This window comes from Aspergillus nidulans, chromosome II (genome assembly GCF_000011425.1).
Source record: "Aspergillus nidulans FGSC A4 chromosome II".
NCBI classification, from domain to species: Eukaryota; Fungi; Ascomycota; class Eurotiomycetes; order Eurotiales; family Aspergillaceae; genus Aspergillus; species Aspergillus nidulans.
Genome location: NC_066258.1, coordinates 1,063,892 through 1,086,501, shown reverse-complemented (window position 1 = coordinate 1,086,501; position 22,610 = coordinate 1,063,892). Strand labels below are relative to the sequence as shown.

General features: G+C 49.8%; 7 protein-coding genes across 7 annotated transcripts, besides 3 other annotated features; 2 read left to right on the top strand and 5 right to left on the bottom strand.

Annotated features, from left to right (window-relative positions):
- Positions 1-22: part of a sequence feature (contig 1.142 171..43730(1)) that runs on past the window's edge.
- Positions 23-5,255: a sequence feature (contig 1.190 3978..9210(1)).
- Positions 1,784-4,346, top strand: ANIA_09461 (protein kinase pkpB; the record flags this gene model as incomplete). Its single annotated transcript, XM_863750.2, has 6 exons — positions 1,784-1,917; positions 1,964-2,083; positions 2,134-2,416; positions 2,464-3,803; positions 3,868-3,943; positions 3,997-4,346. 4 exons carry the CDS (start codon positions 1,784-1,786, stop codon positions 3,253-3,255), a joined length of 1,329 nt encoding a protein of 442 aa, XP_868843.1. The 3' UTR covers positions 3,256-3,803; positions 3,868-3,943; positions 3,997-4,346.
- ANIA_09460 (signal peptidase complex subunit SPC3) lies at positions 4,411-5,293 on the bottom strand (the record flags this gene model as incomplete). Its single annotated transcript, XM_863749.2, has 3 exons — positions 4,411-4,934; positions 5,004-5,077; positions 5,148-5,293. Coding segments are annotated over 3 exons (744 nt in total), but the record flags the coding sequence as incomplete, so codon positions are not given.
- Positions 5,256-22,610: part of a sequence feature (contig 1.141 1061..203328(1)) that runs on past the window's edge.
- ANIA_08193 (gamma-glutamylcyclotransferase family protein) lies at positions 5,934-6,868 on the top strand (the record flags this gene model as incomplete). Its single annotated transcript, XM_050611227.1, has 2 exons — positions 5,934-6,552; positions 6,633-6,868. 2 exons carry the CDS (start codon positions 5,934-5,936, stop codon positions 6,686-6,688), a joined length of 675 nt encoding a protein of 224 aa, XP_050467275.1. The 3' UTR covers positions 6,689-6,868.
- Positions 6,890-10,558, bottom strand: ANIA_08192 (SUMO protease ULP2; the record flags this gene model as incomplete). Its single annotated transcript, XM_676369.1, has 7 exons — positions 6,890-8,525; positions 8,572-8,646; positions 8,697-9,018; positions 9,163-9,229; positions 9,387-10,350; positions 10,411-10,491; positions 10,548-10,558. The coding sequence occupies 7 exons, from the start codon at positions 10,556-10,558 to the stop codon at positions 6,890-6,892; spliced, it is 3,156 nt and encodes a 1,051-aa protein (XP_681461.1).
- Positions 11,600-12,784, bottom strand: ANIA_08191 (eukaryotic translation initiation factor 4E; the record flags this gene model as incomplete). The annotated part of the gene is made up of 3 exons (XM_676368.1): positions 11,600-11,852; positions 11,906-12,670; positions 12,750-12,784. The coding sequence occupies 3 exons, from the start codon at positions 12,782-12,784 to the stop codon at positions 11,600-11,602; spliced, it is 1,053 nt and encodes a 350-aa protein (XP_681460.1).
- ANIA_08190 (protein stk47) lies at positions 14,156-17,643 on the bottom strand (the record flags this gene model as incomplete). Its single annotated transcript, XM_676367.2, has 3 exons — positions 16,329-17,643; positions 14,421-16,274; positions 14,156-14,363 (listed from the first exon to the last, which is right to left on the bottom strand). The coding sequence occupies exons 1-3, from the start codon at positions 17,525-17,527 to the stop codon at positions 14,156-14,158; spliced, it is 3,261 nt and encodes a 1,086-aa protein (XP_681459.2). The 5' UTR covers positions 17,528-17,643.
- ANIA_08189 (uncharacterized protein) lies at positions 19,713-21,968 on the bottom strand (the record flags this gene model as incomplete). Its single annotated transcript, XM_676366.1, has 1 exon — positions 19,713-21,968. One exon carries the CDS (start codon positions 21,966-21,968, stop codon positions 19,713-19,715), a length of 2,256 nt encoding a protein of 751 aa, XP_681458.1.

Here is a 22,610-nt window from a genome sequence, read left to right as displayed (position 1 = left end):
ACACCACGTCCCTCCCATTGCATATGAAAGAGTCTGCGCAATTCAGCGAACCGTGTGAAACCCCAGTCGCCCTCGTCCTGGTTGAATCTATGAGTGGCGGCTATAATATATTTAGTGAAACAGTTCTGCAATAAATATTTGTAGACTCACTATGGCTGATCTGAATGGTTGGATCGTTCGGGTTCCAGAGAACCAGGGCGAACTGCACACATGCGTACCAATTCTCCGGCACCTCGTCTTCCCACGCATGCTCTAGGTAGAAGGAAGCGTGTTCGACGTGGTTCCCGTACGGAAAGAAAAGTATCCGCCTGCAATGAGTAAGCAAGCCACTCGAGCGGCAATGCCTACATAAACTCACCATGGTGAACCTCCGCACTGAAAGATCGGTCCATGCTCCTTCTTGCTTAGCTTCCGCCAGTTGCTGATAGACCAGGTATGCCAAGTTTCATCCGCAGTTTCAAGATCCGGGTCTTTCGGGAGAACGCGAGCCATCATAGCCGGGACTGCCAAACAATCATATTTTAGAACAATCCTTGTAAATTATTTGAGCGCATTTATAGGTCGCCAGCATATGACTGTTGCGGGGACTTGTCGGAGCAGCCATAAATTCTGGCAGGATAGATGTGCATTCGCCGCGACGAGAAAGGTGTGGTGGGAAGGCCCTTACAGTCATCCGCGGAGGGTTCTGCGTCTAGCTCCTCAGAGCCGGACTGCGAGACAACGACATCATCGGTCCTGTCATTCTGGTACTGTTCGTATTCATCAACCAGCATTTCACTATCTGCGACCTAGACGTATTTAGGCATCCTGTCAGCAAAGGCTCTCCCAACACACAGTTTTAAACTTCGGTATTGCCGCAGCAAGAAAATAGTCGAGGACTCACGTTGGCCATGAGGGCAGAAAAGTGCGCTCGAGCACTCGAACTACAGGAAGTTCGCTGCTCGAGAATGGGGTATAGAGGACAAGATCTAAGACAAAAGAAAGATTGTTCTATCCCACCGGTCGGGGCAATGAAAAGATCGGAGGGAGAGAGCGGAGATGCAAAGAATATCTGGTTCTGACGTTCCAGGTCAAGGGAGTTGCCTACTCAGACCAATGATAGCGCATATACGGCCTGCGGGACAAAGAGATTATTAAGAGCGCCAGCCCGGCAAAGGAAACTGTAAGAACAGACCTCCTACTTGATATTGCTCTATCCTTTATTGCTCTTCCTTTTCCCAGCCTAACAAAGTACCTGAGTGGGCCTCCCCTTTCCTGCTTTGATCTCTTCGTTAGAACGAGAATCCAGGGCACGCACAGTGATATCATAATATTTTGGCCCATGGTCCACCCGCAATTATGAACACCAACCGTGGGCATAACTATACAATGCCAATTTGTGAACCATACCATCAATTAGGGCTACTTAGGGTCCTTATCTGGATTTCATAGTACCAGTATCGCTTCAACATTTGCTGAGGCCAGTTTACTGTCCTTAAAACATAATACTGAAGCTCTCGAGATACCACCATCCAGTAGTGGTGGGATATGCAGAGAGATTGGCTGATACAGAACGGTCGGACGGTCACATGTCAGACCGGGAGGTCTCACCGCCCAGTGAACTGCCATGACTCCTCTTGCGTTCAGCCATCATGCGAGCAGCAAACAACTCCTCAGCAACCACCAGGGAGATGTGCGAGACTCATCATACGAGCCTAGTTTCTCATCCGGCTTCCCGAGACTCTTGTCATCCCGGAACACCCCCCTTCAATCCATGAAGTGCCCTTGATACAATCCGGACGAGATGCTGCGGAGTTGGCCAAACCGATGTCGGCGCAACCTGCGGACTCAACGAGGTCATCTCTCAGTACGAGTTCTGCATTCGGAGAGCTTTGTGCATAATCCTCCGCCGTGGAGACCTGTATCAGCTCTGGACGAGTATGTTTCTTGCTCTATCGGATGACATTGTTGCTAATGGCTGTAGATACGTTGAACGCCAGATTCGACCGATCAGTTTACGACAACTGACTTTCTTTGGGCGGACGTTGACCGAGTCAAGACTTTTAAGCTCGGCCAACTATGTGCGCACAGAGCTTCCAACGAGGTCAGTCGTTCATCCCGCGTCTTAGCTTCTGCTAACAGTTATATTTGCAGACTAGCACACCGTCTCCGGGACATACAAAAGCTGCCTTACGCTGTGGTTGCTAACCCTCACTTCTCCCTGGTATATGAACTCTACTATAAAGCTTTTGAGAGATTCCGTACTGTGCCCGAGATACGAACGCTCGACGATAATGATCGATTCTGTGACATCCTGCGGAAGACGCTCAAAGAGCACTTGGTTGTGATACCAAGGCTGGCCATGGGAGTTCTTGAATGCCGTGGGCTTTTGCCGGCAGAAGCAATGGACCAATTCATGAATACGTTGCTCAGGGCGGTAAGGAGATTCTATCCATTGGAGAGTACACGTCTAATCCATGACAGAGGATTTCTCGTCGAGTTATTGCGGAACAGCACCTGGCATTGACGGAAACCTTTAATTCGCCGTGGCACTTCCCTGGATCACAAGATCGGACAGACCTAAATGCAGATTTTGTCGGCGAGGTATTCCTAAAGTGCAACGCCAAAGAAGTCGTAGAGCGATGCGGCAAGCTGGTACAAGACATTATTCGGCAGAGTTCTGGGTCAGATAAGATCCCAGAGATATCTGTGCAGGGGCATTTGGACGCCACTTTTCCGTACATGCTCAGTCACCTGGAGTATATCATTGGCGAACTCCTGCGTAATTCGATCCAGGCTGTGAGCGAGAGATATCAAGGTCTCAACCAAACACCACCCCCCATCGAGGTGCTGATTTGTGAAGCACCTCAACATGTGATTATGCGCGTTTCGGACCAAGGGGGAGGCATACCCCGAGAGATTCTGCCATACTTGTGGTCTTTTACGAAGGGTCCCCACAGCAAAGTACGACTGGAAAATTTAGGACAGGTCCCGGCAATGGCAGCTACACTACAGGAGCTCTCAGTGTCTAGCGACATAAAACATGCAGACAAAGAGACATTTCGAGAGAGCTCTCTAGACACGCTGACTTCGCGGCCTCCAGATCTTAGGCTGGGGATAGGGCTGCCAATGAGCAGAGTCTATGCAGAGTACTGGGCAGGTAGTCTGGAGCTGCACAGCTTAGAGGGATACGGCGTGGACGCGTTCCTTCAGATATCGAAGCTCGGCAACAAGAACGAGCAAGTGACGACAAGAGCAGCAATTGATGCCGTATGATCGACTCTATTTTGCGCTAGAGTGTTATACAGAGTGTTTCCCGGCGTATATCCCATATACCAAAGCAGAGGATTCTTACTCCTGCCATCTCAGCCTTAGCCCGTACCTTCGTGCTACCGTGCTGGCTACTGTGCTGGTTATCGTGCTGCCTAGCCCTATGGCCCCGATCGGCTTCTGCGGAATGACGTCAACTAAGCAAACCGCGGCCGACATCTGGCTGTCTTTGCAATGCAAGGGAATATCATCCATTGAATATCTGTGTGACTATATCCTTAGGCCTTTATAACAGCAACTCCTTGATTTACCCCTGGTCTGGTGACGTCGTTTCTCTCCCGTTAGCCTCGTAAGATGAAACGCATTAACTCCGACCATGATGACTACATTTCCATCTACATCTTCATCCTTCTCTTTATAATTTTCTTCCTAAGCTTTCTCGGAACATACTCGGATACCAACGAACGCGCGGAACAAGCTGCGCAATCATAATTCAACAGTCAACATGGCTGGTTCAGCTTCTATGCTATGCCTGATCATTCTTACCATTTTCAGTGTGTATCGTCCATTCTTCAAGGCAATTGGTCTTCCGATGAGTATACTGACGAGGCCCAATAGTACCACCTCTAGGCGTCTTCCTAATTTCAGGCTGCAGCGTCGACTTTCTTATCAATATCATGCTCACGATACTAGGGTTCGCTGTCCTTTCCCCTTCAATAGGATCTCAGGTTAACAGCTCCTGTGCAGCTATCTCCCCGGCCACATCCACGCCTTTTACCTGGAATATGTGTACTATAAAAATCGCGAGGCCGTCATGGCCGATCTAGCGCCAGGTGTCTACTCCGATCGGATCCAGCGAGGGGGGCGGCATAATTACGGGACCATTTCTTGAATATGCTTCATTGGTTGGGACCTTTTTCTGGATCTGAGTGTGCTCTTAGCTGCTAGCTTCGTGTATTTACACCCATCGACAGTGTTCACAGGTTGTTTTCGGGGTATAATAGGACATCGATATTTTGGCGGCAGCCCTTTTTATTACCTTTCCTGCATGTTGGATAGCAGACTGTCAACAATACGAGCCGTCCATCTTATCGAACCAGGAAAATCTCAACAGTGACGATAAGCAGCCATGAATATTTAGACCCTAAGACCCTACCGTATCTAAACTGAAGCCTCTGCCCCCTCCGTCTTCGGCTTCGTTCCCTTCAACGCCGGCAAATCAAACGCTCTCGATACCCCGGTGCTGCCACCTGTTCTGGGAACCGCACCAGTTCCGGGAGCCCACCACAACGCTCCTACCCACGGCTGCACATTCCACCCCACGCTCAGCGTGACATTCGTCCGTTCCGCCATCTTCCCCGTAATATCACTAATCTGGTACTTGCTCTTCTGATTGCGGAGACGGAGAGTTCCGGGAACAGCATCCTGCTTGTTGCTATCGTTCCTCTTGTTCGTCGAAGAGCGCTTGCGCGATGATGCGGACTTGCCGCTCTTAGTCGGGAAGAACTGCTCGCGCAGATTCGCAAAAGAGTAAGGCGATTCGGGGGCTTCAATGATAGTATCCCAGATGATGGCTTGGGACTGCGGTGTTAACGAGTTCTCGGAGGGTTTGTTGGAGGAGGAGTACGTCGCGTAAACGTAGACGAAGACTTGTTTTGTGTTCCAATTGAAGAGCGGTGAGAGATCTATTGCATTTTCGTTTGATTAGGCCGTCATCTGCAACATACTTTCAATCGAGTGATGACGGTACGTACCAGCATCCAAGTCAAATCTCATCTGCGCGTACTCTTCTTTCTTGGTGGAGTAGTAGTGGGGTCGACCTTTTATTCTATCGCGCGGCTTGGTCAGCTTCTAGCTTTCCTTAATAGCTAGCGAGTATTTAGACAATGGCGACGTACACTTTCACATCCCTCAGCGACACTTCCGTGTTAATCTTATCTGTCGGGAACAAGAGTACCGAGAGGGCGGCGAAACCCGCAACAAAGAGCGCGACTGTCGTGAAGAAGCCGAAGACCGCTTGGGCACGATTTAGTGTCGAGTGCTTCGTTTATTTTTCTTTGTGTCTCCCTGTCGGTGGGAGAGATCCGTTGTAGGAGAGGTGCCCAGAAGGGATGGGATGGGTTGGATGCGGATAAAGCCACATGTCCCCGTCTGCGCTCCAGAGGTTTCGGCTGCTTATCGATAAGATCAAGCTTACTGGAAACTGGTACTGTGAAAACGTAAGACGGTGAAGTATATTGCTTCTCTTAAAAGTCTGGCAGGTTTATATTCTTGTTTAATACGATGAGAGATTCTCAAGTTACAATAGCTCTTTGGATGATCTACTTTTGATTATACTATCCGCCGCATAGCTCAATTCAGACAGCTTAAAGTTGAAGATCACTCCGCTCTCCACCTAAGCTGACCCCGCGCTACTTAGGTATACTGCAAGACTCCAACAGCTAAGTCCCAGTCTTAAATCATCCTCTCGCCGATTCGCTTTGATATCCCCGTTGCTAGAGGACAGCAATTAACGATCTTCAAGATGGGCGACCACGTTCTCTTCTTCTACGGTACGGTTTCTTTGTTCCCCTGCCTTTTCTACCGTAGCGTTGCAGATATATAACCCCACCAGCGCGACTCACTTCATCATCAAATCCTGAGTAAATATTGAATCAGTACTAAGCAGCAAGTCAGGAACCCTTATGGCCCCCCAAATCCTTCACCGTGTAATCCACGGCTCTCCGACGCCACAACAATGGCAAAAAGACCTTCTCCAGTTTCGTCCCGCAGTACTGCACGGCTATAGGAGACATCGAGTCAGGGGAGCTGATTATCCGGGAATCATCAGAGAGTCAGAATCGACGCAGGATGCTGCTACGGATGGGTCTGAGTCTGCAACAGGTAAAGCAGCGCTACCTTCAGGGCCTGAAACACGGTCGCGCGCAAGCGTTCTCGGCACTGTCGTCTCAGGCCTTACGGACGGCGATATCCACAGACTCGATATCTTCGAGGGCGCAGAGTATAGGCGGGAAAAAGTTTCTGTGCGGATACTGCGGGAGGCATTATCAAAGGACTTGAACAATCAAGACGGGGTTCGGAATGGGGATGAGAACCGGGCGCATGTGGACGCAGATGCAGCTAGAGATAAGCACATCAAGGATGTGTTGGAGGCTGCGGGGGCAGATTTTGCAGATGAAGAGGAGGAGGTTGAAACGGAGACGTATGTGTGGATTGCTGGACGGACTATGTTAGAGGATGCAGAATGGGACTTTGAAGCCTTCAAGAGGGATAAGATGGCGTGGTGGGTTTCTGCTGATGAAAGTGAATGGTGATATATGTTTAACTAGATATTGTGCGATGGGTTTACGGAGATTATGCAGGTGTTGATAGAGCCTGTATAGAATGCGTTGTAAGTTCGCATAAGAAAAGAAGTAAAACATGCAAACAGTCGTTCTAGGAACTCAGACTGCAATAAGATAAAGCAATGCAATGCGACGCGATGCCATGCTTGGTATCTCATGCCCCAGAAAAATGACCACCATCCGAAACGCCTGAAAACATATCTTTACTTCTAAGCAAGATAATAATGCAGTTAGGGGGTTGGAGAAAGAAGAACATGAATATAACCGCTATAAGTCAACACATCCCTTCAGAACACTTATTTGATACTCGGCAATCCGGGCGGTGTCTCTTCAACTTGTACGCCTCCTTGCTGGGGAGCGTCCTCTACGTCGTCGCTGTCATCAACGTAAACGGCGCTGGAGTGTTCGCGCCGAGGATGTGGCTTTGAAGAAGGGGTTTCGGTTGATAGCGCGGCAGCTGTTGGACCGTTGGCTTGAGTCCGATCTTGGCTGTCTGGTACTTCGACAACCACATGTTTGGAAGGCTGATTATAAGCCTCCAGCTTCTGCGATTTGAGCTGTGCATCAGGGATCTGGGAAATGCACAATACTGACTCTTGCGTATCAACATTTACAGGGTCGACATCATGGCCAATCTCAGGCTTCGGACTGGCGGATTGAGCGAAGGGTTGACGCTCTGGGGTTGTCTTCGAGCTCGCTTCAGCTGGTGGCGAGCGTTCGACTTGTACTTTACCTTGTGGATAGTTCTCGCCTTCAACATTGTCCTTGTTGTTTGCGGCAGTATCACCAAGAAGGTAGGAAACAGGTTGCTGATCTACTACCAGCGCGGATTCGTCCGCCTTCGCCTTTGTAAGGTGCTCTTGCTCAGTATACAGCAGCTCCATGAATCCACGCAATCGAGTTCGTAGAAGACCAGACTTCAGCGGTGGCCAGTCTTCTTGTTTGCGCATCTCTTTCCGCAGAAGTTTCCGAACGAATGAATCCGGGTCTTGAACGAACTTTTCAGCGTAGGCTAGGAGGTAAAGACCGCAATCAGAAAAGTTCGGCTGATGTGGGATCTCCTTTGCGGTCATGCCTTTGACCAAAGATTTGTCAATCTCGATGCCCCGCTTCGACTTTGCTTCGGCGAAGAGGTATTCGCGGAGGATACTGATGGTTCCCGAACGAGGGAGGTCAAGTGAATCGAATGTGATGATAATTGGTTGGCAAGTACTGTATTTCACTCCATATGACCGGTTTTTCTTGGGCTTGCGCGACTTCTTAGGCGTCCCACTTGCTTCCGAGTCTTTCTGAGTTTCGGGCTGCGGTTGGCTTGAAGGGGCAGCCAACTTCGCACGGGCTGCATCTGGATAAACATCGCGTTCTGACCATTCATTTTCGCCTGGCTTAGACGCCTCTTCTTGTGGAACTTGCGTGTCGATAAGGCTCATAGAAGCTAACGACTGCCTAGCTGTTTCCTCTTTGATAGACTGTAGTGTTGTAGATGACCCATCCTCAAGATGAGGTTCCGGTGTCTCTGGCACTTCCTCGACTTCAGCCCGCGACTCAGATGGCAACGGCTTCTCTTCTTCACCGATACCCTCCAGGTACGGCAAGTTGCAGATAATAGCCATATACCAATGGGCGTTCTCATTGATTGGTACGACGATATAGTCATAGCTGAAGATATCGACGTTGCGAGTCCACTTTGCCACGCCTTCGTAGTTGATCTTAAGCCCTTTAGGAGACTTGGTGAGAGTTGCAAAGAAGTATGAATTGAAGAAGTAGACTCGCTGTGCTGCTTCAGGGCGGCATCGCTGAAGATGATCTTCTAGAAAGCGTATATAGAAGCCTATAATGTTGTCGTTGAGGAATTCGTGGGGTGCAAGCCTCCGCAAATCCAGAGCGTTCACTTCGGCTTTTTTTTTCCCAAAACGGGGATACACCAGAGGTCTACGTTGTTAGTATGTTTTTGCAACGGAGACGCCTGGGAATATACCTGTCCCATTTCTGTTCCCCCCCCAGATTAGGCTGTGGTGTGTATTCCTCTTCGTTTTCATTGTCATCATCGTCACTAGGGGCCGTTTACTAACAGAGTTTCAAATGGAGACGATGGGAACTTACCAGACCAAAGTAGTAGGTGTTTGCCGCGACATCAATCTCGATCTCGTAGTACGTGTGGGCGCTTGTGAGTTTGATTGAAACTTCTTCATGGGAATTTCAATACCTATATCTCGATGAAGGCGAGATGTAGGACTTGGGGCCCGTTTGGAAATGGTATTCTCGCCGGTGGTAGTCGGAAGCGAGGGGCTGGTGCGGCTCCCGGAAGCGGTGTCTGAACTCCGTGGTGCGGCAGCTTCTTCGTCTGTAACTTGCAGCGCATCCGAGAGCCTCATTCTCTTAGTTGTAGAACCCGGAGGCGGCTTGGGAGCCTCCTTGGGGGATTCTAACACACCAATCGGACGTTTAGTGTTATTCGTGTAGCGCTGATTCTCCCGTGCGCTCTTCTTGAATGCGTTATCCAAGTAATCTCTTTCATATTGAAGTAAGCATCTGGCATGTGACAAGAACAAAAGTAGTTGAAACTCACCCTGTCTTTTCCTGAACCTCAATCTTGAGTTCGCGTAAACAAGAGCAAAGCTGCTCCTTTTCTTCTGCTGTTGATAATTCGAAGTCGTATTTATTATCATCCATGCCCATCTTGGACAACTCAAACCGAACCTTCCGGCTCGACCCTCCGCCCACAAAAATCTTCAGCACTTTCCGCAAAGCGAACGAATGAGAATATCCAGAGTCGGGTATCTTGACAATTACCCTTCCAGAATCGCCGCCACCAGGGTCCATGATGAGCTGGTCATTTTCACCTTTAGGAACTTCCTGTAGGAAGGAACCTCCTCGGTAATAGACGAGCCTAAATGTTTGTCGCTGTGGTAGTCCCTTACTTGCCCTCCCTCTCTTATTTCTGGTCTTACCGAGCCTGGACATTACTTGAGAAGTAAAGAGAGTTGGACGAATGTCAGAGGACAAGGGTTCGTCCCGCGACTCTCTTCTAGGCTTGCTCAAAGATGTTGGCACAGGGCCAACTGTCACATCGCCTTGCAGCTCATCAGGGCTATCCCTTGATGATAACGCACGGGGCTTCTCATGACGTGGCGGGGGAGTCTTAAAAGCGCCGTCTGATACTGAAGGCTTATTCACTATTTCAACACTTAAATTCGAGGCGTGCGCCGGCGCTTTCCATGGGACGTTATCAGGGTCCCCTTGCAGCAAGGCAGATTCTTTTCGCCGCACCTTGGCAGCGTCACGAGTAAAGATAATGTCGGGATCCTCTGACGAAAAAGGGTCGGCAGAACTGGCTTTCTTCTTAGGGCTCGGCCTGGGGACCCTCGCCCCCTTGTCAATCGTCCGATATTCTGATGTTAAGCCACTGTTGTATTCACGAGGCTGTCTTGTATTGCTTGAGAAACTCGGCGTGGGTGATTTAGCGTGTGAGCGAGTAGTAACAGGAGAACCCCTTGTAGATGAATGAGCTGGTGTCTCGTCATCAGATATGTTGATTGCTGCCTGTGCCTCTGCCGGACCTTCAACTCGACGACGCTTTGACGACCTCTCAGGGGCGTCTGCAGGATGGTCCGAGCGCGAGTGACTGGTGTAGAATCTTTTTTCCTTTCTATTTGCGCTTACCGTTCCGCTACCTTTCGCCCCTCGTGATATTGTGTTCCAAGGCTTTAAGGCAAATGTCTGACCTGGAACCACTCTCACGGCGTTAGGGTCTCGCCTGATATCCGAAATTTATTAGCAATTTTTGCGCTATATCAACAAGATGAGAGCAACATACTGCTTTCCACCGCCGAACAATCTATATTCGTCTGCTATGCTGGAAGAGGGAGTTTCACGCATTGGGCCCCTGTCCCGGACTCTGTGCGCATCGCGTAAGTATATTCCTAAGCCCGTCATATCGCAGGACAAACTCACGGCGAAGGCATTCCTAATCCTGCGCAAGGGGAGGACTGGCGCAATGGTCGGCGTACGTATTCAGGCTCCGGGTCTGTTCTAAAGCTCCTGGCATAGCTATGGGGTATCTGATGCTAGTTTTAGCGAGATACACCCCAGGATTGAATCAGGGACCGAGGGTAGCGATAAGGATAGTCGAGTTTTGGGCAAAGGCCCAGAAGGCAATAGATTGCAAGTGCAAGAAACAAAAGACACTAGCAAATTATGTACCCTACGCTTTTCTGGGATGACGGGCCGAATGGGGCAATTTCCAAGCTTTTATGGTCGGCTGCAAGAGCATTCCTCACAGGCCGTTCGGAGGCTGCAGTGGATGACGGTGGAGGATCGGTAGGAGAGGTTTCTAAGGGCGGTTGGCGAGGGCGGGAAAAGAGATGGACCGATATTAAGTTAAATAAATGCATGTATTCACAGTGAGTTCATAGCGAGATTGTCGTATTGATTTTGTTAGCCCCAACACATGAAGAGGTGTAAAATGATGTGCAACGGCCAAAGCCCGCATTATCTACAAAGGCGGTCGGGATGTTCTGCCCCCGCGCAAGACTGATCGGCGGTTTACAGATCGGCGTCTTCAATACTAACCCACCCCTCTATTGTTTCGCATGAGGCGTTTTTCTACAATCACACAAAGTATGGTATCATTTTTCAGGCTCGGGACATTGGAAAAAATGAGCGTATATGATTACGCAATCCCAGTGTCCAACCCATAAGGGCCGGTAATAAGCCGTTCAGACGGAACGAATCTTTAGACAGACGTTGTTTTCATTTATGACAATACCTGAAGCACAGCTGTTTGGCAAATGCTTTACTTGTCAGACAACATATCAGCGGGTAGACACCAGGGATACCCTAAAGATGAAATGAAACAGCGACAGCGCAAGAATCCAAGAATGATAGTGAATAACCCCAAGCCATAATCACACGCAATGTTCGCCCCGATGCCCCGTACCCAAATCATACCATGATTTTGTGTTTTCTTAGTATACACGATCATAACACAGACTCTCTAAAGCATGTCAAGATGCCGGTCCCTTTCCCTTATCTCCCGTGGAGTCATCAGCCGTTGGCCTTCGGCGGTCTCCACCATACTGATGATGAGGGTTCTGGTTGTGATGGTGATTATGATGGTTGTGGTGATGATGGTGGTTGTTAGCGGCCTTCTCTTGTCGAGCCTGATCAATAGCGGAGCGTTGGGCAATGCTGTCATCGTGGCTCTTCCAGACAATGTTGGTGTCTGCGGGGAAGGCGAGCAACCGTTTAATGGTCTCTCTGTATTTAGTTAATAGGTAAAATTGGTCCGCAGTAGAATATGCTTAACGCACCTGATCTTGATGTTTCGCCCACCGTCGATCCGGGTCCAAACGGCCAAAACATCTTCACCACTTCGCACACTGAGAACAGCGCCGCAGATTTCGTCACTGGCCTCCGCAAACTGATCACCAATCATGGCCAGGAGAAGATCCTCCCAATATCGGTCCGCCACTCCCTTCTTCAGTCTGACAATCCATTTTCCGCCCTTCTTATTGGCCTCGTCTTCCCATACCGGCCGAATCCCCTTCTTAAAGATATGATAGTCGGAAACGGTAGGAAGGAGCGAAGGCCTTTTGAGGTGCGAGTATACCGACCAAAAGCTCTCAACCGAATGGATTGAGGCGAGCGGTGCGGTGGACTTCTCATAGTCGGAATATTTGGGGGTAGGAGGACGGTACCAGATAATCCAAGTGGATCGCAGGACGTGCTCCTTGAGATGGGGTTCAGAAGCCTTCGACTTGATACCCTCCGCGGATGATGCCGTCCGATCAGTGGGATTCTCCCTCCTTTCTCCAGGAGTCTTCACCTCCGACGAACCTCCGGGTGTTTTGGGCGCCCCGAACGAGGCGAACGCACCGGAACCGAGGCCAAAGGCAGATGACGCATTCGTAGATGGAGAGGACACGCCCGCAGACAGGGGAGAAAGAGCGTTAAAAGGATTGGACCGGCCATGGGAGCTGTCGGGGCCAAAGCGCTTTGATGTGCGGGAAAGGTCAACTCTGGCGCCACCCTCTTTGTTGTCAGTCCCTGCCATTGACAGAGAAAGCTTCGAGGTGCTAGCAGATTGGCGGTGTTAGCATTTGTCGAACTTGGAGGTGAGAGCAATCAAATGGGCAAGGAATACATAATACATACTTGTTTCGGCGAGTCCACAGGTTCGCGTTCTCCATGGCGAGTAAATGGCTTGATACGGCTCAAGTGGGAGCTCTCATCGGGGGAAAAAAACGAGAAAAACAAAAATCCGAAACCGTTCAACCGTGCAGTCGTCGATATGCCAAAAATAATATAGCTAACACAGGACCAACGCTGGCAATGCAAAAAGTCACGGAATGCAGGAGAAGCGAGCGCGGAAGGCGAGCGGAGGTTCCGAGAGCAGGATGTAGAGAGGGGGAGTGAGGAGAAGAATCGTGGCAGAATCGTAATCGTGATGGTGAAACAGCGGGAAGTAAGAGGTCGGACAGAAAGTAGGTATAAATGCTCACAAGAGAAAGATGGTGTGAAGGAGGCTTGGAAAGTAAGAGGGACTTTTGAGGCGGAATTAATAGTTGTAACTTGGAAATATGGGGAGTAGAAACTTGACCGTGACTGCAAAGTCGAAGGTTTAGGACTTTAAAGCCTGAGGCCACAAGGCTACATTTTCTTTCCAATACTTTTAAGGATGCAACCAATCAATGCCCGGCCCGCTTTCTACTTTCCGCATCATCATTGCTCCGCCCCGTCTGGTGGCCGAGTATTTCTGCTGCGCGTTGTCTTCTTTTCTTTTTCTCTTTTACATAAACCCAAGACCACCAACTCAAATCATCGCTGCCTGCAAACTTGCTACTCTCACTGCACCGGCGATTCCGATGAGTGTGTCGAGAAAAACTCCAACCCGCTTCTAAAACCATCATCACGAGGGCTCCCCAGCTCCATGATGCGGTGATGACCTGTATGACGGGACAGTCCCAAACCTCGCATCAGTACGAATATCATGTTCTATACCATTTATGACACGCTAGCAAGAAAACAGCATGCGCGCTTCCTGCAATGCACACAGTAGACTCCCATAAATGGTGCGTTCGACTCTCCTTAGTTCGTGCACTGTTCCCGAGATGAATTGTGTAATACAACATACTCTGGTAATCCGACGAACTCAACCGCTTGTAAGACCATCTTAGGTTGTTTGCTGGTTGAGCTTGAGGTCCAATGGCATTTTCTGATTGAGATTTGACCCTGCATTGTTCCTGTTCCAATTCCAATCAGATGACTAGCTTAACTGACGTCGTTCCGTAGAGTCAACCATCTTCGGGGCTGGGGGGTAACAGTTGAAGGGCGCCTTTCAAATTAGATCTTGGTTTATGATCCGAAAGCTATGCTTCTCACTGAACGATCATCGTGGGGCAAATAGGGTCTACGGACTCACGTCAAAAAAAAAAAAAAAAAAAAAATTAAAGCTGTATTGTAGATAAGTGTCTAAATGCAGGATATTTCGGGCAGAGATGTTCTTGACTATTAAATCATTCCGAGCAAAAGATGTCTGAACTTGAGGTATAGTCAATCACCTACTGCTGCCCAGGCTGCGGTACGGATGATGTTAACCCATCACTGGTATCAGGCTTGATACGCTTGGTTTCCCGTTCATCCTGTGCCGCCAGGATTTTTCTTTTCTCCTTATCCCTCTGGTATTCCGCGCGCCTCGCTTCCCTATCCCTTTCCTTCCGAAGCGCCTTGGATTCGAACTCATGCCAGTCGCCTTGGATATTCTCTAGTCTAGAGGAAGTCAGTATTCGTACTTTGGTACTCGGCTGGAAACTGCTAAACACTTACTCGATTGGCTGTTGAGGGCTCGGTTCCTCAGAATGGAAGTAAGGGTGGGCGAGAACATCTTCAGCCGATGGACGCTTGGCTGGATCATAACGGAACACTTGGGAGACCATATCCAACGCGGCTGGAGAGAGGATGTCCCGATAGATATCTTCGAATATCCTCTTCCTTCGCTCTGTTGGCCGCATGAGCTCAAACCAGGGCATTTCGACAATATTCGGCCACTCTGCACGAGTTGGCGTTCCTAGGGTATTGTAAAGCTTGTCGAGTTGGCTAATCTCCCCTCCTTCTCCAGGGAAGACTGCCTTTTTCGTGAACATTTCGACATAAACACAGGCCGCACTCCAAACATCAACCGCTGGCCCATACTGTGTTTCACCAAGAAGAAGTTCCGGCGGCCGGTACCAAATAGTGATGACGCGATTTGTATAGTCAAGCTGACGACTCTTTGAAAAGAATCGAGCCAAGCCAAAGTCAGCATACTTGAGTCGACCTTGATTACTGATCAGAATATTTGCAGCTTTAATGTCCCGATGTAGAACTCCTCGATGGTGGAGATAACTCAGACCCTCGAACATTTGTTTCGCAAGATCCTTCTTGTGCGCAGCTGTGAGAGTAAAGGTTGGATGGTTGATGAGGCCCGTGAGGTCGTGCGAGAGATATTCAAAAACCATGAAGCACTCATTCTTCTCGACCATGACTTCCAGCAAACTGACAACATTATGATTCCGCAGGTGTTGGAGTAATTTGATCTCTCGAACAGCAGTAACAGGGAATCCGTCCTTCTCTCCTTCCATCCGAATCTTCTTCAGGGCAACCTTTCTTTGAGTATAGACATGGATTGCCTTGAACACTTTTCCGTACGTACCGGCCCCAATGACTGACTCATTGCCAGGCTTGCGGAAGTAGACAGAATCTGAGTTGGCAAACTCCTCGGATATGGTGGGACGCGGTTTGAGGCGAAGCATAATCTTCGAGCGTTTTACTGGTTCTGGAGAGGGATCATGACGACGCTCAGGTCGGACCCCAGATGCTTTGTCATTTCTTCGCTTATCCCGAGGGTCAACCCTCCGATCGTCTCTTCTGCTGTCACGGTAATCTCGCGCTTCACGAGACCCACGCGGTTCTCTGTAGTCTCTTCGATCGTTCCTTCCTCTATTACGATCTCTATCACGATGACGATCCCGATCTCTGTCGCGGCGATCAAAACGCGGCTCTGGTTTGAATCTAGGCGGCGGTCCAGACGACATTTTACTTCGGGGGGGTTCAGCAACTCGCTGGGGCGGTTCTCGTGCTAGCATTCGTTGAGCCAGATCAGGAACAGGTTTTGGAGCTGATGGCGGCCCAGTCTTTGCCTTGAACGCAAAGCTAATCTTTCCGCCTTTGCTAGGACCGGAAGGGGGTTCTGGTGGACGCGTATCCGGTTGCCCTGTTTGACCAGCTCGGAATCCAGATCCAGAATCATGCCCCGAACCTTCATCTGGTGCTCGTGTCTCGCGACTTGCTGGTCTGTGATTTGTGAGGTTTTGATACCCTTCTCGATGCGACCGAGGTTCCGTAGGCGGTGGTGGAGGCGGGGGAGGGTCGTCTGCCGCGGGCCCTTGCGGAGGACTGGGGGGCCCTGCCCTACTTCGCGAAGCCGATGCATCTCGCTGAGGACTGCTGAAACGATTTCTGGCATGAGACAGAGGAGCAGTAGGGACGATCCCAGATATGCGACGATCTTGGTGAGTTTCTTGGTATCTTTGCTGCCCATCACGATAGGAATGTGACGGTGCTACGTGGTGCGACGAAGTGGGCTGGCCATGAGAGAGACGGCTGGGTGAATCATGTTCGGAGAAATTGCTTGCCCTAAAACTGTGGGTTGTCATTAGCAATGCATAGAAAAAACCAGTCGAGAGAAGTACATACCTATGCTGGCTAGGGTGTGAAGAATGCTGCCCGCTTCGTCCACTGCGTGCAGTAGAATAAGGCGAACTAGGACGGGTAGATTCATGATATGAATTGACTGGGGACCTTGAAGCTCGGCTTCGTTCAGGAAGACCGGCTCCGTATCCTGTATCTGGAACGCGGTCTAGACTTAGCCTAGAGGGTGAGGGAGGTGGGTGCATTGCAATGTCGCCTTTTGATCCCCGACGGGAAAGTGCCGACGTCCTTGAATCTAGAGTACCTGCCGATACGCGAGAAGGCGATCGGAGATAGGAATCCCGTTCGATTCCGTCTAAAGGAGGACTGCGGTAGCGCCGGCTCGGATGTATAGGCGGTTTGTCCTCCCAGTCATGAGACCAGGGTTGTCTGTTTCTTGACGGATCCCGAAGACCGCTATCGTGTTTCCGCCGCTCCCTCTCCCTTCGAGGCGATGGCCTTCGACTAGGTCTGCCTCGGCCTGGCGGGCGCCCTCCTCGCCCTTTGCTGTGTGAAGGTTCCCGATCGAAATCGCGACCGTGTCTAGGGGGTGCTCCACGTGAGTGTGTGGGCGGTCGACCCTGGAAACCGTCAGGTGGAGGACTGTGTGTCCTTTGCCTTTTGAATGGAGGAGCTGAAGGAGAATCCTCTCGGCGATGGTTTCTTTCTGCGGATCTCATATGTGAATTAGTAACGCGATAACCGATGCGTTCAGGAGAATCAGGTCGATTTATATTTTGGCTCGGCCGTATTTCCGAGCGTGATGGGGCTGGTGAAGCGCGGGTGGAAGCAATGTTAGTGGAAAAATCACGATGTTGAGGTTTGTTATCCGGACCGGGGAAGGAACGCGGTGGCGGCGACCGTGACGAGCGATGAAGCCGGTCGTCGTTGGGCGGATGATGATGGTGACGGTCTTGGTCGCGAAATCTTTCCCTCCCCCTATCGCGGTGAGAGCCTCGAGGCCTACTATGCTTCTCACGGCCACGCTGGTCTCCAACTTCGCCGGAAGAACCTCTCCACTGGTCTTTTAGCACCGGACTCCTATGGGACCCAGCCATGTAATCTTCGCTTCCTGCTGCATCTGGTTCAAGAAGGTTTACCGACGAACAGCACGACGATGCAAGACACTGGTTAGCGAGGAAGTGGCCAGATCTGCTGATGAGCACAAATGATGAATCTTTGGCGGCGGTCCTCGTTTGCCGCATCAAGCGTGAGTTGCCTGTGTTGAGCCTTTCGGGGATTGGTGGTGCGGACCGGTGGTTTTTCCGGGCTGGATCTGATGAATGGTTCCCTAGGTCATATCGCGGTAGTGTCAATAAAAACGTATAGCAAAGAATAAATCAGATATTGAAGGCCCTTAAAAAAAGCTTGGGAAGGGGCACGCACCTGTTTTATACATTAATGAGGTGAGGGTGGCGGCCTCTCTCTTCTACTTTGTGGTACTTGGTGGCATCAGTACAAAAGCCATGAACTGGCAGCCAATTTACTTTCGGCGGCGGGTTTAAAGCCAGACGCCTGACTTGCCTGCACTTCCGCAGCGGTGCGGCTCTTACTACGAATGTTTGGGCTCACTGCAAATGTTAGCCAGCGGAGAGAGAAAGAGCCTTTTCGGTTTTCTCAGCTGAAACTCCGCGAAACAAGTCATGCCCAGACGATCACTGACACAGGAGGGACATTGCAAACAGCTGCCCACTTCCTAGCGTCGCATCGGTGCCGTGCCTTATTGCTAAATTGCCCCTTGATAAATCTCGCCCGCTATTTCGTATATCCCCACACCCATCTGGCTTCTTCAGTGAGAACCTGCAGTCGGTTTTGCAGGGCTTTCTCAGCGCCGCTTCCAGAGCCTGCTCAGTCGTCTTCCTGACCCATTTTTCGCAATAGCCGCTATGTCAACAACGGCCTACCCGCTGAGCCTCGGCGAGAGGAAACGACTTTTGAGGCTTCTGTCAAAGGAAGCCTGTCTACGCATAGTAAAACAAACAACAGGGACTGAAGCTGAGCGTTCACTGAAAAAAAGGGTGATGGCGCCTGGTTGTAGTTGTGTTGCAACGGAAATAATCGCTGCATAAAAGTGTCAAAATGCATATGACCGTCAGCGCCAGACGGTAGGGCACAACTATAAGCTGAATCCCCGGCATCTGCCTGGATTGATGTGCCGTGCCAGGAAGAAAACGCAAAGCGACACGCGCAATCCCGTGGGGCTTGACCTGAGAAACCGGCTTGAGAACGCAATGTCAATGGCCAAAAATCTTCAGGAGCAAAGCTAAGATTCTCTCTCGCAACGCAAGAAGGCGATATCAAACCCTTCGCACTTTACTGGGCAATTGATGGACAGAATAAAAAGCAGCCGCCACTGTCTGTCAGGAGAAATGGCAATCCGTGATTCGAAGAGAAAACGAGCTGCTTACGGGTCGCAAACAGCAGCTTTGAGGTCAAGTCAATGCGACAACCCCGACAATGGTACGCGGAGTATGGCATTATTCTTGACACTGTGCGTGGAGCCATTGCTAACAGCAGCTGGCGCGAACACCTGGGAGTTAGATCCCAGCGACATACATACCTCATAGCTGAGCACATATCCAGGAACTAAGTGAATCTGGAGGAGCGGACCCCGTAGTGATACGCGAGTCATGAGGGTAGAACCTGTGCTCATGTCAAGGTCGACCAAAGATAATTGACGCTGGTAGCACGGAGGCTGGGATGGAAGCACTGGTGCAGGCAAGGCGGTGGGGGCCGGGAGTCGATTGATCACCCTGTGACCTTGACAAATTCAAATCCAACCCATGAGAACCCATCGCAGACAAAGAGCTTCGGGCATGTGAAGAAATAATTTACTTTCCCATCAAACAGCGAGATATTCGTTCCATAACAGCCAGGATAACACCAGATTGATGGCGTTGTTGAAAACCAGGATCCGTGGTGGGAGCTTGATGACAGGTCGAGGTTTCCACTGTCTCCGGAATCCGAAATCCACGAGCAAGTACCACGTGATATTGCCGCCCTCCACACACGTGATTTATTCTCATCTCCGTAGATGACTATGAGGGTTGGTTGGAGAAACCTGGAGGAAAAGATTCTTGTTTAGTGTTTGATAAAGTAGATATATAGTGAATATTGTTAAGAGATAGGAGGTGGCGTAAGGGTAGGTTCAATTATGCTCATCAATCTGTTAAGCTCATATCAGTTAGGGCAGGCGGGATTAGACCTTTATAGTGATGTATCAGACTGTGTACCTTGAAAAGAGCCGAGTGTTAGATGTTATTTTTGCAATAGATCTAGTGACCCCAGTCACCTCCCCGTTATCTCAATAAAATGCTACAGCTGATCTAGTCCGTTTCCATTCTTTTGTAGTCTCAGCCTAAATATGGAGAGCCCTAAGCGAAGCATAGCTTAGTCTAACACCAAGAAAGGGCCAATGGGATCATCACAATCTTGAGTCGCATTCCTGACTTCCAGATCCCAGGGGACGAGCGGACGCTCACATTGGGCAAATGTCTGAGGCTGGCCATGGATAAAGATCCGCACGTACATCTGTTGAACATCAAGCCGTCTTCTTTGGGCCTCTTGTAGAATAACCTCATCTGGACGCCGCAGTTTCTTGTTCTGTTCGCGACCTTTGCCGTACCCTTCATATTGCAAAGAGCCCACCTCGGCAGACGGCACCCCAAAAATCTCACCTTCAGGTACTTCACTAGGTCGAGGATTGTACCTCCAGCGAATTAGGGCCCTGAGAAGCTCTATATCGCTTCTCAGAGCACGACCAAGCAGCATATCGCGACAGAGATAAAGACTAGGCTGAGCCATGATAAGGCGTCGCTGGCCGCCAGTCTGATTTTTGCGCATGATCTTAACGTACATGTCAAGTCGCACTATGAAGAAAATGGCCATAAATAGATCGAGGTCTGTCCAGAGATTCCGGTTCTGGACGGTCCATACACGACGCGCTGTATCGGGAATGTCCATCAGGAACCAAAGTTTGAAGATGGCAAACCTATAGCGCAAAGGGAAACCATAACCAGCTCTTTGGAGACAGGCGAGAATTATATGAACGGTTTGATCGCGGGATCTGACCATCTGTAACCAGCGCAAAGAAGCGGTAGAGGCGACGACAGAGTCGACGGAACAGGTTGTGGAAAAGGGGTCGATTTCATTACCTATTGCAATTCGCCTAAACCGTAGCTTCGAGTAACAACGCCACGGGAAGATGTGGGACGCCACACGCGACCGGCGTAGTGTCTGAAGCCGCACAATTTTCGGAAGGTACTTGACCGTGAAGCTATGACACGCCCTCGACGTCGACTGTAGATTGATGAGATCCTGAACACAAAGTTCACCCGTAAGTCGGACGGCGATCTCTGGGTGCTTGAAAAGAGCGAGGAGTATGTTGAAGGTATTAAGATTGACGCCATAACTCTCACCCTCAATTACAGTTTGGATATTTTGGACGTCAGTAGAGGGACATTTAGGTGTATCGGCCTTGCGCTGACCAGTATCACTCTCACTAGCAGTGTAAGCTTGACCCGTGCTTTGGTAACTTCCAAATGTAGCTCTATCATATTCATACATGGTTCCATAGCCCCTTCGTGGGTCCCTGGTCGAGGGCTTTTGCATCCGGTTTAATCGAAGACCTGAATGACCTTCGTATTGCGAGCTAGGGAAACCATGAGGAACATAAGCCGTTCCAACAAATTGTGGATCAGAGGCATTTGTCTCCTGACTTCGCAGGATGTGCCGTGGAGTTACCGCAATAGGTTCGTTCTTGATAGCCGAGTGTGATCCAAAGAGATACTCCGCCTTGTTCAGATTGAGGGCGCTCGCCGGCTGAGTATATTCTAAGGGCATGTATTCACCTTGAGCGTATGAACCCATGCTCAAAGAGAAACTTGTAGTTTCTATATGATGATCTTCCAGATCTCCATATGCACCCAGGGTGTTCCCCGCTGCGTTAGTGACGAAGGTAGCTGGAGCACGCTCAAAAGTTGCTTTGTGATTGAAGTGAGTCTCCGTAGGTACAGTCAAATATCGCGAAGGTGGAGCTTCTCCCTTCATCCTATTCACGTTTAGGACCGGGTAGGCTGTTTGAGGAGTGTAGGTTGCAGGCGGAACATGAGGGAAGAACACGCCTTGATTGGAAATATGAATCAACGAAGGATTCTCCGGCGTATTTATATTAGTGTTTGGGTTATCCTGATAGTGCCGATCGATGGTAATGATGTCCTCTGGCGGAATACCGGCCAGAAGCTGTTGCCGGATGAGATGTCCTTGAAGAGCCTCTCCTCCGCCAGCCATAGGAGAAGCCAAGACCGGAGCGTGAGCGTGAGCCCCAGTCTGCGGTGGGCACTGAACTGGGGTAGAATTAGGAGTTATATGCTGGGCAGGTGATCTGAGATAGCTGATGTTGTATGCATGATGGATAGGTTCTCCGTGCTGACCATCAGTAGGCTCCGTCTTGATCACGCTGTGCTGGGGCTCGCTTTGTGCAGCTTTGAGAATAGAGTCCTGCGAGAGTGGCTGTAACTGAGTGTCGACGCCCGCGCTTGCATCCAGGTCCTGGTTTCTGTTCTCATTCCCGTCGGGGACATGAGCTAAATGGATGAGAGAACGGGCTACATCCATCTCGCAACGGTTGGGATGAGAATGAGCCATCGTCGGTAAGCTGAAACGAACATGAAATGGTGAGTCTGACCGGCAAAGGATATGGACTTCAGGAAATGTGCAGAAGATAGTAACAAGTAGATGGAGGACGTGCCGAAAGGAGGATGTAAACAAGCAATTTTGGGAAACACAGGGAAAGATATGGGCCGGAGCAAGAGAAGGCGAGGGATGACTGAGAAAAATAGTAGCGCACAATCTTACTCAGGGTATTTGTCCACACGAGGTGTTGCATTGTAATGAGAGGGTGCTTGGTTCACTACGCATATTACATGAGGACATAATACGCGAAATAGAGCATAAGAAATTAACAATACATATTCCATCAGCAGTGTTCCAGAGATGATGATAGGCACATTGTTCTAACAAGATGTGAGGAATCAAACACATTAATACACCAAATGTTCAGTTGGTCTTCTCATTATATTGCTTCTACAACACAAAGAGGTGGGTAGAGCTGAAAAATTGATGAACAATTTCTCCTCTAGTCCTCAAATCACTCAGAGCCGTTTAGTCCCAAGTTGAGCCATGGAAATTTCTTGGCGTGTCTGGTGCGTAGGTCAATAAATTGTGCAAACACTCTTTCGAAAGGGTCATATTGCTCTAATATGATATCTGCCCTGTAATTGATTGCTT